The 18,651-nt window shown below is 46.3% G+C and overlaps 1 protein-coding gene across 2 annotated transcripts in view; it reads right to left on the bottom strand.

Annotated features, from left to right (window-relative positions):
* Positions 1–18,651, bottom strand: part of CAPN5 (calpain 5) — a 252,563-nt gene that overhangs the window by 5,884 nt on the left and 228,028 nt on the right. For both annotated transcript variants that reach the window (XM_030200063.1, XM_030200064.1), the window contains exons 7-12: positions 13,951–14,028; positions 12,296–12,491; positions 8,481–8,603; positions 8,200–8,396; positions 4,926–5,047; positions 994–1,130 (exon numbers count right to left, since the gene is read on the bottom strand). In XM_030200063.1, the coding sequence (XP_030055923.1) occupies positions 994–1,130; positions 4,926–5,047; positions 8,200–8,396; positions 8,481–8,603; positions 12,296–12,491; positions 13,951–14,028 (853 nt within the window). The remainder of the gene's footprint in view (positions 1–993; positions 1,131–4,925; positions 5,048–8,199; positions 8,397–8,480; positions 8,604–12,295; positions 12,492–13,950; positions 14,029–18,651) is intronic.

Below are 18,651 nucleotides of genomic sequence, written 5' to 3'. Positions count from 1 at the left end.
CCAGCATCACTAGCTACCTTCCTTCCTGCAGAGTTCAGGATCACTGCAGTTTCCTTCCCCCGCCACCGCTGCAGTGCTTGCAGCTTACATTTTCGGGCCGTCCATGGTTCGCACAGGCATGCCGGGGCCTTCCCAGTCTGCCACGTCCGGCCCTCTCTGATGCAACTTCCTGTTGTGAGGGCCGGACCTGGCAGAGGGAAGTCCCCGCAGTGCCTGTGTGAATCGCGGACGGCCCGAAAACGTTAAGCTGCAAGCACTGCAGTGACGGCGGCGGCAGGGGAAGAAGCAGGAAGCGGCAGATGCTGGACCTGCAGGAGGGGAAAGTAGGGAGTGATACGCCGCGGCACCCCTGAGAGTTCGCTGCGGTGCACCAGGGTGCTGCGGCGTACAGTTTGGGAACTGCCGGGCTAGATTCGGTAAATGGCGCTCAAAAATCAGCGCTTAACACTATTCTATAATCGGCACTCAAAGATGAGCGTCCATTATATGACAGCATTGAATGCCAATTCCGCAGGACTTACGCCTAATAAAACCAGGTGTAATTCCTAGTGCCCAATCTGCGTAAACATCCCCGGAATTCTATAACAATGTGTTCACATTTTAGGAACGCCCCTGACCCGCCCATGCTCCTCCCATGGCCCCGCCCCCTTAGGGGCTGTGCTCTATAGTGTTTGGGTGCACAATGTTACAGAATAACGTGTAGCCAACGAGCACCCAATTATTGGCACTTACTGAACTGTGAGCCAATTAAAGTTGGGCACATATCTTGAATCGGCAGCCAATTTTGGACACTATACATAGAATCCAGGAGGATATCGTGTTCAAACAGGAACATAAATGACTACAGCACCAGCATTTATCTGTGTTCTGCCACCTAAATCCGGGCCGCTCCTTACTGGATCACCCCCATTAGTACCCAAGGGATCATCACAATTAGAAAATGCAACGCTGATGGAAGCAAAGCAATACTAATAAAAAAAAAACTGGACATACCTGGACATAGATGGGTTCTCCGGGCTTCTTCCGGTAAAACAACCCTTTCACGTCAAATGGAGGGCTCAGGCTGTTTTTATATACAGGAGAACGTACTTTGTTTCCTTCAGAGAGGATCAAGACATAAGGGTCTGCACCTGAGGAGGAGGAACAGCGACAGGACGGTGTCAGCGTTTAGTCCATCCCTCACGAAGATCGGACAAATAATCCTATTGGAATAGCAAGCCTTTTGCTACAGCAAGAGGACGGAATTAAAGCAAAATTTAAATGACCGCCATACTTAGGGCATAGAGGGGTGTAACCCGCATTGAGTAGCAGGTACATCCCTAACTACCTTCTTGGGCAGACTGGATGAACCATACTGGTCTTTATCTGGGCAGGGCATACAGTAAGAATTAGATTATAAAATAATATAAGCCTAGAATGTGGAGAGCACAAGAATCCTGGAACCAAACGTCACTGAAACGCATAAAATCAGAATTTAAGCCTTGGGTCTTAAAACATTCCAAATTCATTTTGTGGTTGTGATCAGGCTGGTTATTATTTTTTTTTTTAAATATTTGTTAGGTTTGTACCCCGCACTTTCCCACTCATGGCAGGCTCAATGCGGCTTACATGGGGCAATGGAGGGTTAAGTGACTTGCCCAGAGTCACAAGGAGCTGCCTGTGCCTGAAGTGGGAATTGAACTCAGTTCCTCAGGACCAAAGTCCACCAAGTCCACCACCCTAACCACTAGGCCACTCCTCCACTGTTGCTACTATTTGAGATTCTACATGGAATGTTGCTATTCCACTAGCAACATTCCATGTAGAAGTCGGCCCTTGCAGATCACCAATGTGGCCGCGCAGGCTTCTGCTTCTGTGAGTCTGACGTCCTGCACGTACGTGCAGGACGTCAGACTCACAGAAACAGAAGCCTGCGCAGCCTTCTACATGGAATGTTGCTAGTGGAATAGCAACATTCCATGTAGAATCTCCAATAGTAGCAACATTTTATGTAGAATCTCCAATAGTATCTATTTTATTTTTGTTACATTTGTACCCTGCGCTTTCCCACTCATGGCAGGCTCAATGCGGCTTACATGGGGCAATGGAGGGTTAAGTGACTTGCCCAGAGTCACAAGGAGCTGCCTGTGCCTGAAGTGGGAATCAAACTCAGTGTCAGTTCCTCAGTTCCCCAGGACCAAAGTCCACCACCCTAACCACTAGGCCACTCCTCCACTCAAAAAAAAAAAAAAAAAAAAAAAGAAAAAAATGCAGGAAAAACTCCTGTCACAGGGCCGAGAAAACAATGGGTTTTGAGACTGAGGCACCAGAGAATATTGGGGAACATCCTTTGCTATTTTGTCAGCTGACCCTCATCTTCAGTAATCTTTCATTTCTCACCTTCTCCCAGCAGCGACCTTTCATTTATTTGTGACATTTATATCCCACATTATCCCAAACAAGTTTCAGTTCAATGTGGCTTACAATAAACAGTATTGGAAACGTAACTAAGAATAATGCAATTATCCCTGTTAAAAAAAACACAATCAGGACCCAACTGTCGAACTGAAAAATGCGTTTGACAAAATTGTTGATTGGATGAGTCAGGCTAAGATGTCTTTAAATGTTGCAAAGACAGAAATAATGTACGTAGGTAGGACTCTGGACTCATCACTACCTGACATGTTTGAATATCATGGTGAAAAAGTGACTATGAAGCCCTTCGGCTATAGTTTGGGAGTATAGTGCAGGACGTCAGACTCACAGAAAGAGAAGCCTGCCCTTGCAGATCAGCAAAGCGGCCGCGCTGGAGACGAGGACTTCGGCTGGCGGAGGTTGGGGACCCCCGCCAGCAAAGGTACCCGATGGTGGTGGTGGTGGGGGAGGGTTGGCGGCGGGAGGGGGGGGGGGGTCGAAGGGGTTGGCAGCGGGGGGGGGGGGGGGCCAAATCTACGGGGGCCCATGCCACCGTGGCCCCACGTAGCTACGCCCCTGGATATAATGCAAGCCTTAATTATACTCAGTGGAACCTATGTATGAACCAAACACGAAACTTAGTAGGCTGTAAACCCTCTGGGACAGCAAAACACCTACTTGTATCTGTAACTCACTCATCCTCAGCTCAGATTTAGTAAAGGGTGGTGGTTGTGTGTTTTTAATTGTATTTTCAATTATGGATTTTTAGCCATGCGGCTTTTATATTGCTTACGGACAGGAATGGCCAGCAGGAAAAAGGAGGTGCTAATGCCTCTGTGTAAGTTTCTGGTGAGACCTCATTTAGAATATTGTGGACAATTCTGGAGACCACACCATCAAAAAGATATAAATAGGATAGAGTAGGTCCAGAGGGCAGCTACTAAAATGGTCAGTGGTCTTCATCATAACGCGTATGGGGACAGACTTAAAGATCTGGAGGAGTGGCCTAGTGGTTAGGGTGGTGGACTCTGGTCCTGGGGAACTGAGTTCAATTCCCACTTCAGGCACAGGCATCTCCTTGTGACTCTGGGCAAGTCACTTAACCCTCCATTGCCCCATGTAAGCCGCATTGAGCCTGCCATGAGTGGGAAAGCGCAGGGTACAAATGTATCACAAATAAAATAGATGCTATTGGAGATTCTACATGGAATGTTGCTACTATTGAAGATTCTACATGGAATGTTGCTACTATTGGAGATTCTACATGGAATGTTGCTATTCCACTAACAAGATTCCATGTAGAAGCCTGCGCGGCCACATTGGTGATCTGCAAGGGCCGACTTCTACATGGAATGTTGCTAGTGGGACTCTGGGCAAGTCACTTAACCCTCCATTGCCCCATGTAAGCCGCATTGAGCCTGCCATGAGTGGGAAAGCGAAAGCACGGGGTACAAATGTAACAAAAATAAAAAAAATCTCAGTATGTATACTTTGGAAGAAAGGCGGGAGAGGGGAGATGTGGAAGAGACATTTAAATACCTATGCGGAATAAATGCACAGGAGGCGAGTCTCTTTGAATTGAAAAGAAGCTCTGGAATGAGGGGGCATAGGATGAAGTCTCCCAGTGGAGGTGGTCGAGACGAAGACTGTATCTGAAGTCAAGCAAGCTTGGGAGAAGTACATAGGATTTCTACGAGACAGGAAGGGATAGGCAGACTGGATAGGCCCTATGATCTTTATCTACCTTCATTTTTCTCCGTTCCTCGAATTGTAATTGCAAGTCCTCCATACCCCGCTTAAACTGTGAAGGTCATTTAAGCTTAACTGTGATTCCATCCTCTTGCTATAAACTTGAAGCCATTTTGTTTCTTTTGTGATAAACCTGGGTGGGAAGCAAATCTTAACTGAATATTCCGCCCATGCCAGAACTGGAATGTACCCTCTCAGTTTAGCCTACGATACCCAAACAATTGCAATGGAGAGGGATGAAGGGAGAACTTGGAGGTACTAAACAAAGTGTGTGATGTCTACCTCATAATTACTGTACAATAGCAACTATACTCTGCAATTAAACTTTGGAATTCGTTGCCAGAGAATGTGGTAAAGGCAGTTAGCTTAGCAGGGTTTAAAAAAAGGTCTGGATGGCTTCCTAAAGGAAAAGTCCATAGACCGTTATTAAATTGACTTGGGAAAAATCCACTGCTTATTTCTGGGATAAGCAGCATAAAATGTATTGATCTTTTTTGGGATCTTGCCAGGTCTTTGTGACCTGGATTGGCCACTGTTGGAAACAGGATGCTGGGCTTGATGGACCTTTGGTCTATCCCAGTGTGGCAATACTTATGTACTAGTCACAGTGACTCACTTACACACCTGGCCTTTCACACTACATCAAAGGACACCACTACAATTCAGTGAGGGGTTATAAGACATCACAATATCTTAGCTCTGCCGCTGTTAAAAAACAAAACAAAACAATAGAGCATCCCCTCCCCCAAAGCCTCACAACAGAACCACTGAAGAACTGGTACCTCCTTGAGTGTCTTGTTTCTTCAAGCTCGTGGCAGAGACTACATGGACCTGAGTCACCATCTGTGGATAGCCACACAATCCAGACCAGCAGGTTCGAGGGGGTTCATCCAGAGTCAGCTCTCTGCAATAAAGAAGGAAACATGTATGTGGTGACTCCTGGATTATTCACTGAGCAGCTGTACAGGGATGGCGAGGGTCTGGCTGGTAACGTGACCTTACGGCAGTGTCGTTTACTGCCATGAGGAAAGTCTCCCATCGTATGACCTTTCAGTTGAGTCTTCTTATCCCTGGGTCCGCTTAGGAAACTATGGAGACAGGATTGGGGGAGACATCACGGTTATTGTTCAATGGTGACACCTAGTGGCCAGATTTAGGACCCACGATTGCAGAGTCCCAAAAGGATCCCTGGTGCACAGCCCCACCTAAGGACTGTCCCTACCAATGACTAGGAGAGAGGCATGTTGAGAGGAGGAAGGAATCCCCGGGTACTTGTATATAAAAGCCTGGTGTGTACCAGGATCCCAGCCGAGATTCAGAATGAACAAAAACCAAGAGGAACAGAATAGAAATACAGAGTAAATAAAAACAGACCCATCACAGGCTTTAAAAAAAAAATCACTTCTGGGTTGTATATCCAAATTATTATAATTTTTAATACTACTGTAAAAACTATGTTATCACTTTTTTGAAAGCTAGACCCAATAAGTGCCTGGCAACAGGTGGTAAAGAGAGCAAATAGACTGAGCCATCAATTTAAATACATACTAGACTGAATGACCAAGAACAGGGGCAGCTTTCAATTCCTCCATTAAATCTTCCTGTGTTTATTTTACAATTTTGCAGCTGTTAGTGCATTTTGCAACAATGCAAACAAGAGACAGGTAGAACCCAGCTTTCCTACTGCTGTCATAAACCAAAGCGTGAGGCAGCCATGAGCAACAGTGCATACACCAACTAAATTCCTCAAAATAGCAAATTGCTTGCATCGCATCTTCCTAGCAGACAGATGATCAAAACCCCGCGCTGTTCCAAACATCTATGCCCCCTTCAATCCATTCAGAACTCTGCTGCGCGTCTTATCTTCCGCCTGGACCGATATGTTCATATCACCCCTCTCCTCAAGTCACTTCTCTGGCTGCCGATCAGATACCGCATACAGTTCAAGCTTCTCTTACTAACCTACAAATGCACTCAATCTGCAGCCCCTCATTACCTCTCTACCCTCATCTCCCCTTACGCCCCTACCCGAAACCTCCGCTCACAGGACAAATCCCTCCTCTCAGTACCCTTCTCCACCACCGCCAACTCCAGGCTCCGCCCTTTCTGCCTCGCCTCTCCCTATGCTTGGAATAAACTTCCTGAGCCCATACGCCAAGCCCCCTCCCTGCCCATCTTCAAACCCTTGCTCAAAGCCCACCTCTTCAATGTCGCTTTTGACACCTAACCATTATACCCCTATTCAAGAAATCTAGACTGCCCCAAATTGATTGACTGCACATTTTGTCCTTTAGATTGTAAGCTCCTTTGAGCAGGGACTGTCCTTCTTTGTGAAATTGTATAGCGCTGCGTAACCCTAGTAGCGCTTTAGAAATGTTTAGTAGTAGTAGTAGTAGTGTGGGGCGTTATTAGACCTATGATCAGAGATAATTGCATGCAAATTTAAGCACGCAATTATCTCTGATCATGGGGTAGAAGTGCGGGAGAATTGTGCCTGAGAATGCGCTCAGCACAATCCTCCCTCCTCCAACACACAAGGTAGGGGGGTCTGGACCACCAGGGACCCCTTGCTGGGGGACTAGGGGGGGCTGGAGGAGGAGGAACAGCGACAGGAATGTGTCAACGTTTAGTCCATCCCACACGAAGATCAGACAAATAATCCTATTGGAATAGCAAGTCTTTTGCTACAGCAAGAGGACGGAATGAAAGCAAAATTTAAATGACCTCCATACTTAGGGCATAGAGGGGTGTAACCCGCATTGAGTAGCAGGTACATCCCTAACTACCTTCTAGGGCAGACTAGATGGACCATACTGGTCTTTATCTGGGCAGGGCATACAGTAAGAATTAGATTATAAAATAACATAAGCTAGAATGTGGAGAGCACAAGAATCCTGGAACCAAACGTCACTGAAACGCATAAAATCAGAATTAAAGCCTTGGTCTTAAAACATTCCAGATTAATTTTGTGGTTGTGATCAGGCTGGTTATTAGGCAGCATAAAAAAAAACCAAGAAAAATGCAGGAAAAACTCCTGTCTCAGGTCACAGGGCAGAGAAAACAATGGGTTTTGAGACTGAGGCACCACAGAATATTGGGGAACATCCTTTGCTATTTCGTCACCTCTCATCTGACCCTCATCTTCAGTAATCTTTCGTTTCTCACCTTCTCCCAGCAGCGACCTTTCATTTATTTGTGACATTTATAGCCCACATTACCCCAAACAAGTTTGAGTTCAATGTGGCTTACAATAAACAGTATTGGAAACGTAACTAAGAATAATGCAATTATCCCTGTTAAAAAAACACGATCAGGACCCAACTGTAGAACTGAAAAATGTGTTTGACAAAATTGTTGATTGGATAAGTCAGGCTAAGATGTCTTTAAATGTTGCAAAGACAGAAATAATGTACGTAGGTAGGACTCTGGACTCATCACTACCTGACATGTCTGAATATCATGGTGAAAAAGTGACTATGAAGCCCTTCGTCTATAGTTTGGGAGTTACTGTCCAGCTACCGCATGGCTCATACGGTAATTTCATTTTTTACACGCACCCAGTAAGCGCACTGGAAAATATTTTTATTTTCTGGCACGCTGACGGTAATCGACATTTTATGTGTGTAAATCATTACCGCCCAGTTACCGCGTGAGACCTTACCGCTAGGTCAATGGCTGGTGGTAAGGTCTCAGACTCAAAATGGACACACAGCAATTTTCATTTTCCCACACGTCCATTTTCGGCAAAACTTTTAAAAAAGGCATTTTTTTACAGGTGTGTGTTTAAAAATGATTCCGCGCATGCGTGCCCAAAACACGCGTCTACACTACCACAGGACATTTTTCCTCGCACCTTAGTAAAAGGGCCCCTTAATCAGCTAAGTTTTAGCTGGCCATGAATGCCCAGATATTCAATGCCAGAGCCCGGACGTGGCCTGGCAATGAATATCCAGGAATGAAGCCAATGGTGGGTCAGCAAAACACTGACCATCGCTGGCTGAATATCAACAAAGTGATTAACCAAGGATATCTGAAAAGTGGGCAGCACTCTCTTACTTGCAGTCTGAAGGCACATCGGTGAAAACCCTGAGGAGAAACTCTCCTTCAAGCCCAGGCTCAAAGGTTGTGGGAATGATGACGTAGCGGCCCTCCTTCTGGTCAGTCCTGAGGAAGACACTCCTGGAGTTGATGTAAATGGAGCTGGCCGCTTTAGTTTGCAGGGTGTGCATCCGGTACCTCCTGTTCAGTTCCACCTGAGCAGACCCAATCACACAGTGAGACTCCCAAAGCAAAAATATCCGAGTGAAACACAATCCCCACAAGACACATGGTCTTACCTTGTAGATATCAAACCCTATAGCCAAGTTTTCTCCTTTCCCATCCTTTCGGCTCGTCTTTTTGGATTCCTGCTGGAGGCAGATCAGCACCTCGTCTTCTGGCTTCGTCACATCAAACACATACTGATGGAACAAACACAATGGGATAAGGCAGGTTTACGGCGCCACTGTTCATCCTCTACAAAGCTCGGACTCTCAAAAGCATAATTATTAGAGATGGGCAGCCCAAAAGTTGTGTTTTGTTTCAGCTCCCCTGCCATTTGGAGTCTTGTTCATTTTGTTTTGATTAGTCTACGTTTTCGTTTCAGGAACAATGTCGTGAAGAGCTCTTTGCAAATAGTGTATACTATTATCGGCAAATGAAAGAACACAAAATGGCGCCAATATTCAGATTGTGGGAGTTAGACCGGTTAACTCCCATGGTCGATGCCCAGATACTCAACGTTGAACCATTTGCTGCGATCGGCACTGAATATCCGATTAATTTTTGTCCGGTTTAAAGATAACCGGCTATGTCAATATTCAAACCTAGCTGGTTATCTTTAAACTGGCCAAAGATATCCCAGGTTTTCATGTGGCCAAATATGGCTGCTAAACCAGCTTTAAAATTAGGCAGATAGCCGGTTATATCAGGAGATATAACTGGCTATCTGGTAGCTGCTGACTGGGGATATTCAGCGGGGAATAGCCGATTAAGCGCTATTTATTTTATTGCATTTGTATCCCACATTTTCCCACCTTTTTGCGGGTTCAGTGTGGCTCACAATATGAGTTAAATGATGGAAATACAATTTGTTACAGATTGGTTATGGATTACATTGTGCAGAGTTATGCGAAACAATTGAGGTGTCGTTAAGGAATGTAACAATGGAACACAAACATTGAAACGTTGGAAGGAGACAACGGGAGCTTGGAGGGCGATAATAAGGCATGAAGACATATGGTATATATCTTTCTGTGAGTAAAGGTATGGGTGGATGTATGATGCATTAATGAACAGTAAGTATGGACTTTATGTGTTTTGGTTCTTTCTGTAAATTTTTTCAAAAAGATGGGTCTTCAATAATCTGCGGAAGGAAGCTTGCTCGTGGATCGTTCTTAAGTTGCGCGGCAGTGTATTCCAAAACTGCGTGCTCATGTGAGAAAAGGTCAGCAGCCAGTTCAATAGTGCCGAATCTCGAGGGGAATGTCATGTTTTTTTCTACTCCTTTTCATTTGTTAATGAAATGCAATGACATGGGATAGGCCACTGACGTTTCTCGTGTCACTGGGCAAATGACAGCCCATCCCTAATAATTATATACAATTTTAAGCCCAGGCTTCTCTTGACCTGGCCGATATATCCTAACAGGTAACTTTTGTTGTGGATCACTCTGCCTACACTGGCCAACCTTCTTCTACTTTCAGTCCCCAGAGATGCTGGTTACATAACATTGTAACATAGTAGGTGACGGCAGATAAAGACCTGCACAGTCCATCCAGTCTGCCCAACACTGTCCTTGCAGTCATGCTAGAAACAGAAGCTTGGGGCCTTATTTCAGTGAAAATTTTTTTCTGTAGTTAAACTATGAGAAAAATCCTTTTAGAAAGCAAAGGCTGACTGAGCAGCTGTTGAAACTTATTTATAAGAACAGTAACCCTGTCCATGACTGACAAAGAAACAGCACTAAAATATGAAGGGATATTGCAGATTAAAACTAACTGGTACCTGGTACCAAAATATCATCACCTGTGTATTAGGATGGCAGTGCCTTCTTCATGCATGCTTATACTGTGCAACAGGGACATACCAAGGGGTGTGCAAGGCAGTGCCGTAGCGAGGGCGGCTGTCCCCCGGGGCGGGTCGAAGCCGCGCACCCCCCCCCGGGTGCAGCACGACGCCCCCCCTCCGGCGCGCACCCTCCCCCCCCCCCCGGAACGCATTGTAGCTTACTTTGGCAGCGAGGGGTGGGCGGGAGGGCCGATCCGCCCCCGAGCCTACGTCGCTGGGAGCTGCGTCGGCTCCATTGGTTCCTTGCTCTCTCTGCCCCGGAACAGGAAGCAACCTGTTCCGGGGCAGAGGGAGCAAGGACCCAACGGAGACGACACCCCCCCCCAGCGGCATGCACCCGGGGCGGACCGCCCCACCGCCTCCCCCCCTTCCTACGCCACTGGTGCAAGGGGAGGTGGGGATGCCAAAATTGCTCCCTGTCTATTGCTTCCTTGTGCAGGAGCACGATTCTGGCTCGGTACGCTTGTTGCACCATGATATGTCGATCCAGATTTTTAAATGAATGCAAAGACACCATAGGAAACAAAAGTCCAGTGTCCCCTAGTACAAAGACCAGGGGACACTCAATGAAATTACATGATAATACTTTTAAAACACAAAAGAGGACATATTTTTTCACTCAACAAGCTCTGGAACTTGTTGCCGGAGGATGTGGTTAAAGTGGTTAGCATATCTGGGTTTAAAAAAAAGTTTGGACAAGTTCCTGGAGGAAAAGTCCAAAGTCTGCTATTGAGATAGACTTGGGGAAGCCACTGCTTGTCCCTGGAATCAGTAGCATGGAATCTTGCAGGTACTTGTGACCGGGATTGGCCACTGTTGGAAACAGGATACTGGGCTAAATGGACCACTGGTCTGACCCGGGATGGTTATTCTTACATTCTTATGTTTTGCTCTTATGTGGCCCTGATATCAGTGCTAGGCAAAACAATGGAAGCTATTGTTAGGAACAAAATTACTGATCATCTGGACAGGCATGCACTGATGGGAAAGGGCCAACAAGGATTTAGCAAACAGAATCACAAGTGTGTTTCCCGAGTCATAGAAAATTCTACTGAAGCTGGGGTTCCAAAACATTTATTTTTATTACATTTGTACCCTGCGCTTTCCCACTCATGGCAGGCTCAATGCAGCTTACATGGGGCAATGGAGGGTTAAGTGACTTGCCCAGAGTCACAAGGAGCTGCCTGTGCCTGAAGTGGGAATCGAACTCAGTTCCTCAGGACCAAAGTCCACCACCCTAACCACTAGGCCACTCCTCCACTGTTGCTACTATTTGAGATTCTACATGGAATGTTGCTATTCCAACATTCCATGTAGAAGTCGGCCCTTTCAGATCACCAATGTGGCCGCGCAGGCTTCTGCTTCTGTGAGTCTGACGTCCTGCACGTACGTGCAGGACGTCAGACTCACAGAAACAGAAGCCTGCACAGCCTTCTACATGGAATGTTGCTAGTGGAATAGCAACATTCCATGTAGAATCTCCAATAGTATCTATTTTATTTTTGTTACATTTGTACCCTGCGCTTTCCCACTCACAGCAGGCTCAATGCGGCTTACATGGGGCAATGGAGGGTTAAGTGACTTGCCCAGAGTCACAAGGAGCTGCCTGTGCCTGAAGTGGGAATCGAACTCAGTTCCTCAGTTCCCCAGGACCAAAGTCCACCACCCTAACCACTAGGCCACTCCTCCACTCCATGTAATTAAACTCTGGAATTCGTTGACAGAGAATGTGGTAAAGGCGGTTAGCTTAGCGGAGTTTAAAAAAGGTTTGGACAGCTTCCTAAAGGAAAAGTCCATAGACCGTTATTAAATGGACTTGGGATAAAATCCACTATTTCTGGGATAAGCAGTATAAAATGCTTTGTACATTTTTGGGATCTTGCCGGGTATTTGTGACCTGGATTGGCCACTGTTGGAAACAGGATGCTGGGCTCAATGGACCTTTGGTCTTTCCCAGTATGGCAATACTTATGTACTTATGTAAGGCAGCGCCAGCTAAGTGTACACATGAAGGAACGGGTCACCACTGGATCTTCTAGCTTACTTGTGGGTTCTGAAGGAAAGTGTTCTTGTTATTGACACAACCCCCACTGCGGTTCCGTAAGGGGTCTTCGTGCCTGGTCCAGGATCCTTGCAGAATTGCCTCTTCCCAGGTCTTGTGGACACTCAGATAGGAGGTGTTGATGAGACGGCACATAATGACATCCGTGTAGTATTTACAGAAATCTTCAAAGTTCATCCTGTCAAGGTCAGCAAATACCACATGATTTCACTGTAAAATGACAAGTCTCAAGTATAGTTCCTGCAGTTCAGATAATTTTTTTTGTTTTGTTTACACAGATACTCATGAAAAGAGGCTTCTACAATTTTTCTAACTAGTTACACTCCCCTACATGATTCTAAAGCTTTGTGGGTTTCAATCCACTTAGGAAGACGTTTATATGACGCATTAGGAGGAGGAAGCGTCTGCTAGCTCAGGGGAGAAAAGAAGGGTTAGTTTTTTTGTCTTGTGCTACACTATCTCTGATTTTATATTATTTTATAAATGGTTGGAACCTGGCTTGATCATTTTTGCTAGGCAGACTGTAACCTAGAATAAATAAAATGCTTTCTTTTCTTACCCACTGCCAATGGATTTTTAGCATACTGACATTAATTATACTGAGGCTCTCTTGACCAGCTGCCAGGAAGAATTTTTTTTTCTTGGTGATTAAATACACAGATAAGGAACTACAGAGATTCTGTACTAAAGCTACTTCCATTGTCTAACCCCATTTTTATCTGTGGGGGTGGGAGAAGTTCAGTTTATAGAAATCAATTACACTTTGGATTGTCCGCTGCCTTCTAACTGCGGCTGTCAGCATGCAATTGGCTGCTCCATTGGGCTGAAACCTCCAAACCGTGTCATAAGAGTCAAAAGAGATGTATTGGTCTTTGAAATCTTTTTACATTGTTTTGATAAAAAACAAATACTCCAAAAACGAAACAAACATTTTCTACAGCACACCTGTATAAAGTATTGCCTGTGAGAAAGCAGGGATCTTTGCAGGGCCGCCGAGAGGTGGGGGGGCAGGGGGGACAAAATTCCCTGGTCCCGGTGCCGCAATCCCCTCCACCCGCCCCCCTCCATCCACCACCGGGCTGGGCCCCCCTGAATTCAAATCATAGCGCCTCATCTCGACCTCGCTCCGTGTGAAAGAAGCGCAGCAGCGGCAGTCTGCAGATCGCCTCCCTTCGGGCCTTCCCTCCCTCTGTTCTGCCCTCGAGTGCGGGACACAGGGAGGGAAGGCCCGAAGGGAGGCGATCTGCAGACTGCCGCTGCTGCGCTTCTTTCACACGGAGCGAGATCAAGATGAGGCGCTATGATTTTAATTCAGGGGGCCCGGCCCGGTGGTGGATGGAGGGGGGCGGCGACGATGACCTCGGGGGCGGGCCCTGGATCTTTGCAGAACAATGACCCAAATTAGAAGCGCAGAACTGGAAGGATTCATACCAATGCCATAAACTACCCAGTCTACAAAGAAGGCAAAGGCAAGGACCACAGGCCCACCTTGGAAATCCTGGACTGGCGTGCTTAGCAGTGTCGCACACAGAGAATTCAATTCACACACCCTTTCAGGACTTCCCTGTTTTCAAAAAGTGACCTCCTATGTGTATTTAAACTCCTGGAATTCTCTTGCACGTCGAAAGCGAACTCACCAAAATTCCCCGTCATCTTCTACGGTGACTCCCAGTTTCTCTCTTTCGTTCTTGCTCACTTTCTGCCACTCCTCGGAGCTGAGAAAGGAGAAAAAAAAAATGAACAAAAGCAGGAGGAGTTGCTTATTTATACGTATATTTCTTTTAAAAAGAATCTGACATGCTTATCTCTTTCCCCTTCTGACCTGCAAATTATACTGCACGCATTCAAGAAAAAGAAAACAAATTTTAATCCAGCCTTAAAAGTAAATTTACTGCCATTTACACTATACAAACAGTAGATGTGTACACATAGATATCCCTATAATACCTTAAATATGGAGATCAACAAAATTTCAAGTGACAAATTCGATGCTGCCCTTCGCCTCAGGGGACCTGGATATACCCAACCATGAAGCAAATTGGCAAGGGGCAAGAACATACACCGAGACTGCTATATGCCAACTGGGGGTCTAACCAGTGGTGTGTGCTGGAGCAGGCTCTCACAGGCTCACGAGAGCTTTTTGTTAAGTTTTGAAGAATTTTGGGAGCCGGTTGTTAAAGTAGGCCCTCCATGGCTATTTTAACCACTGGCTCCCAAAATGTGGGCTAGGGCTCCCACCTCAATTCTCTTTAAGTTTGCTGGTGGGGATGCTACTACTACTACTATTTAGCATTTCTATAGCGCTACAAGGCGTACGCAGCGCTGCACAAACATAGAAGAAAGACAGTCCCTGCTCAAAGAGCTTACAATCTAATAGACAAAAAATTAAAATAAAGTAAGCAAATCAAATCAATTAATGTGAACGGGAAGGAAGAGAGGAGGGTAGGTGGAGGCGAGTGGTTACAAGTGGTTACGAGTCAAAAGCAATGTTAAAGAGGTGGGCTTTCAGTCTAGATTTAAAGGTGGCCAAGGATGGGGCAAGACGTACGGGCTCAGGAAGTTTATTCCAGGCGTAGGGTGCAGCGAGACAGAAGGCGCGAAGTCTGGAGGCAGTAGTGGAGAAGGGAACAGATAAGAAGGATTTATCCATGGAGCGGAGTGCACGGGAAGGGGTGTAGGGAAGGACGAGTGTGGAGAGATACTGGGGAGCAGCAGAGTGAGTACATTTATAGGTTAGTAGAAGACGTTTGAACAGGATGCGAAAACGGATAGGGAGCCAGTGAAGGGTCTTGAGGAGAGGGGTAGTATGAGTGAAGCGACCGTGGCGGAAGACGACACGGGCAGCAGAGCTTCGTCAGCCAAGTGAATAGACTGCTGCTGCTCCCCGCTCCTTATTTCCAGCTCTGAGCAGCAGGCTGGGACTTCTCCTGCATGTGCAAGAAGTCCCAGCTTGCTGCTCAGAGCCAGAAACAAGCAGTAGGGTGTGGTGGCAGTCCATAGCATGCCTATATGAGGTGGAGAGAGACTGGGGCATGCGTTGTCCCCCAAGTCCACCCATGCCCCCCCCCCCAAATTGCAGGGCTGGCTATGCCCAGAGAGAGAGAGAGAGAGAGAGAGAGAGAGAGAGAGAGAGAGAGAGAGAGACCGTTGTTAAACATTTACCAGCACACCCCTGGGTCTAACCTACTAATGCTGGAATGGCCATTTCTGAGGAATATACTTCCTGTCAGAAATACAGATAATCAGCCACTAGAGGGAGCTCCTGGTGAGGGTGATCGAGAAATAGAGCAATATTTAAAACACATTTCTACAGGGAAACAGCCCTTTTCATGTTGAAATGTCTCTTTCAGGGGTGTATCTGAGGTTCGGCCAGCCGAGCCGAGGTCTTCAAGTTCTTCTTCGTGGCGTGCTGTTCATTCAAAGCGCTGCAATCCAGTTTCGGAGTCTGACGTCGCTGCACGTTGTACGTGCAGGACGTCAGACTCACAGACTCTGTTTCTGTGAGTCTGACGTCCTGCACGTACAACGTGCAGCGATGTCAGACTCTGAAACTGGATTGCAGGCAGCTCTTTGAATGAACAGCACGCCACAGAGGACGAAGAAGAACAGAAGACCCCGCCAGCTGAAGGAATATTTTTAAAGGCAGGAGGAAGCGGATGTCAGCTGGCGGGGGGTTGGGGTCCCCCACCAGCAAAGGTAGGGGGGTCCAGGGCGAAATCTGTGGGGGCCCAGGCCCCTGTGGCCCCACGCAGATACGGCCCTGGTCTCTTTATAGAGCTGTCCACATGAAATGCTGCTAAAATTACATGTTTAACCCTTGCATATACGTATTTTTACCTGCACCCTTTGGTAGCATTCCAAAGGGCAAGGTTTTCATTTACAAGCATACTTTCCAATTTAAAAAAATACACATGTAAATTGCTCAGAAATAAGTTCTTGATATCTGCCAGCCCAAGCTGTAACTGGACCAGACAGGGCTGTGGAATCCAAAATTGATTACACTGTTAAGATAACCTCCATTCAAGAAACCTGCGAAAGTCAGCTGTTAAGACAGTGTTCCTCATTGTAAGGCCCAGGAGCTAGAAGTGGCTCTCTGACTCTTCCCTGGAGTCCTCTCCCTAAATTCAGCAGGGTCACATGCAGCTTACAGTACTCTGTAAGTTATATATGTAAGTGGGAGCCTCACCTGTCCCACCCATTCTCCGCCCAATGTACGCCCCCTTACAAATACACACTATAAGAACGTAAGAATAGCCATACTGGGTCAGACCAACGGTCCATCTAGCCCAGTATCCTGCTTCCAACAGTAGCCATTTCAGGTCACAAGTACCTGGCAGAAACCCAAATAGTAGCAAGATTCATGCTACTGATTCCCAGGGACAAGCAGCGGCTTTCCCCATATCTATCTCAATAACAGACTATGGAAGTTTCCTACAGAAACTTGTCCAAACCTTTTTTTTAAACCCAGATACGCTAACCACTGATACCACATCCTCTGGCAACGAGTTCCAGAGCTCAACTATTCGTTGAGTGAAAAAATATTTCCTCCTGTTCATTTTAAAAGTAGCACCATGTAACTTCCTTCAGTGTGCCCTAATCTTTGTACCTTTTTAAACATAGAAACATGATGGCAAATTATTTATTAGGATTTATTTACCGCCTTTTTGAAGAAATTGACTCAAGGAGCTGTACAGTAAGAATAAATCAAACATGAGCAATAGGCAATTACAGCGGTAAAAATATTCAAATATATGGTATGGTACACTACTTACAATGTCAACACAATACGTAATAGAACATTATAATTGACAGTGAAGGGTATAAGCAAAGATGGAACATATAGATAGGTAAGAGAGTAAGAGAAGGGTTACCATATTTTGTCCCCCAAAAAGGAGGACACATGCCCCGCCCCCTTTCAGGCCCCACCCCACCCCTTTCACGCCCTCGCTCCGCCCCTGTCACATTTTCCCCTCCCCCCTGTCACACACCCCGTCACTCCCCTCCCCTTACTACTGCCCTGGTGGTCTAGTGACCTCTTCGGGGCAGGAAAGAGCCCCCTCTTTCCTGCCTGGAGCGCTGCCCTGCATGCACCCTTCCTGATCTCAGCGCCGATTCAAAATGGCCACCGAGAATTGAAGTGACCTCACGAGGCGTCAACTCTCAGTGGCCATTTTGAATCGGCGCCGAGATCACAAACAGGAAGGATGCATGCAGGGCAGCGCTCCGGGCAGGAAGAGGGGGCTCTTTCCTGCCCCGAAGGCGGAAGAGGTCACTAGACCACCAGGGCAGTAGTAAGCAAGGGGAGGGGAGGCAAGCAATCTGCCCGTTTGTCCGGATTTCTGGACAAATGGGCAGGCTGGTGGGCGGGCTGTCCTAGGACGGCCCGCCCACCAGCCTGCCCGTTTGTCCAGAAATCCGGACAAACGGGCAGATTGGCAAAACCCGCCCGGTTGCCCGGACATGTCCGGGTAAATCCGGACATATGGTAACCCTAAGTAAGAGGAGTTAGAAAATAAGGTGACTGATTTAAAGAAAGGTGCACATGAGGTCAGAGACATGGTTAAATATTATCCCAGCTAGAGTAGGAGTGGATAAACATGTCCTGATGCAGTATGTGCAGCCCGTGTCACTCCTTGTGTGTATGAGTGAGACTAACAAGTAAGTTTCACCTCACACACACAATGGCATCCAGTCTGCCCATCTTCAGTAACCACTAACTCCTTCTTTTCCCAAGGGATCCCATGTGCTTGTCCCACGCTTTTTTTGAATTTTGACACTGTCTTTGTCTCCATGACCTCCACCGGGAGGCCACTCCATGCATCCACAACTCAAAAAAAATATAGCGAAATTAGAAAAGGTACAGAGAAGGGCGAGAAAAATAATAAAGGGGATGAGACGACTTCCCTATGAGGCTCTTCAGCTTCGAGAACAGAGGGCTGAAGGGAGAGAGATCTATAAAATTCTGAGTGGAGTGGAATGGGTAACAGTGAATTGTTGTTTATCCTTTCCAAAAATACTAGGACTAGGAGGCATTGCAATGAAGCTACTAAGTAGTAAATTTAAAAGAAACCAGAGAAAATATTTCTTTACTCAACGTGCAATTAAACTCTGGAATTCATCGCCAGAGAATGTGGTAAAAGCAGTTAGCTTAGCAGGGTTTAAAGAAGGTTTGGATAACTTCCTAAAAGAAAAGTCCATAAGCCATTATTAAGATGGATTTGGGAAAATCCACTGCTTATTTCCAGGATAAGAAGCATAAAATCTGTTTTATTCTTTTTGGATCTTGCCAAATACTTGTGACCTGGATTGGCGACCGCTGGAAACAGGATCCTGAGCTT

Source organism: Microcaecilia unicolor, chromosome 4, assembly GCF_901765095.1.
Source record: "Microcaecilia unicolor chromosome 4, aMicUni1.1, whole genome shotgun sequence".
In the NCBI taxonomy this organism is placed as follows: Eukaryota; Metazoa; Chordata; class Amphibia; order Gymnophiona; family Siphonopidae; genus Microcaecilia; species Microcaecilia unicolor.
Note: the sequence above shows the minus strand (reverse complement) of the source record. Positions and strands in the feature narration are given on the sequence as shown.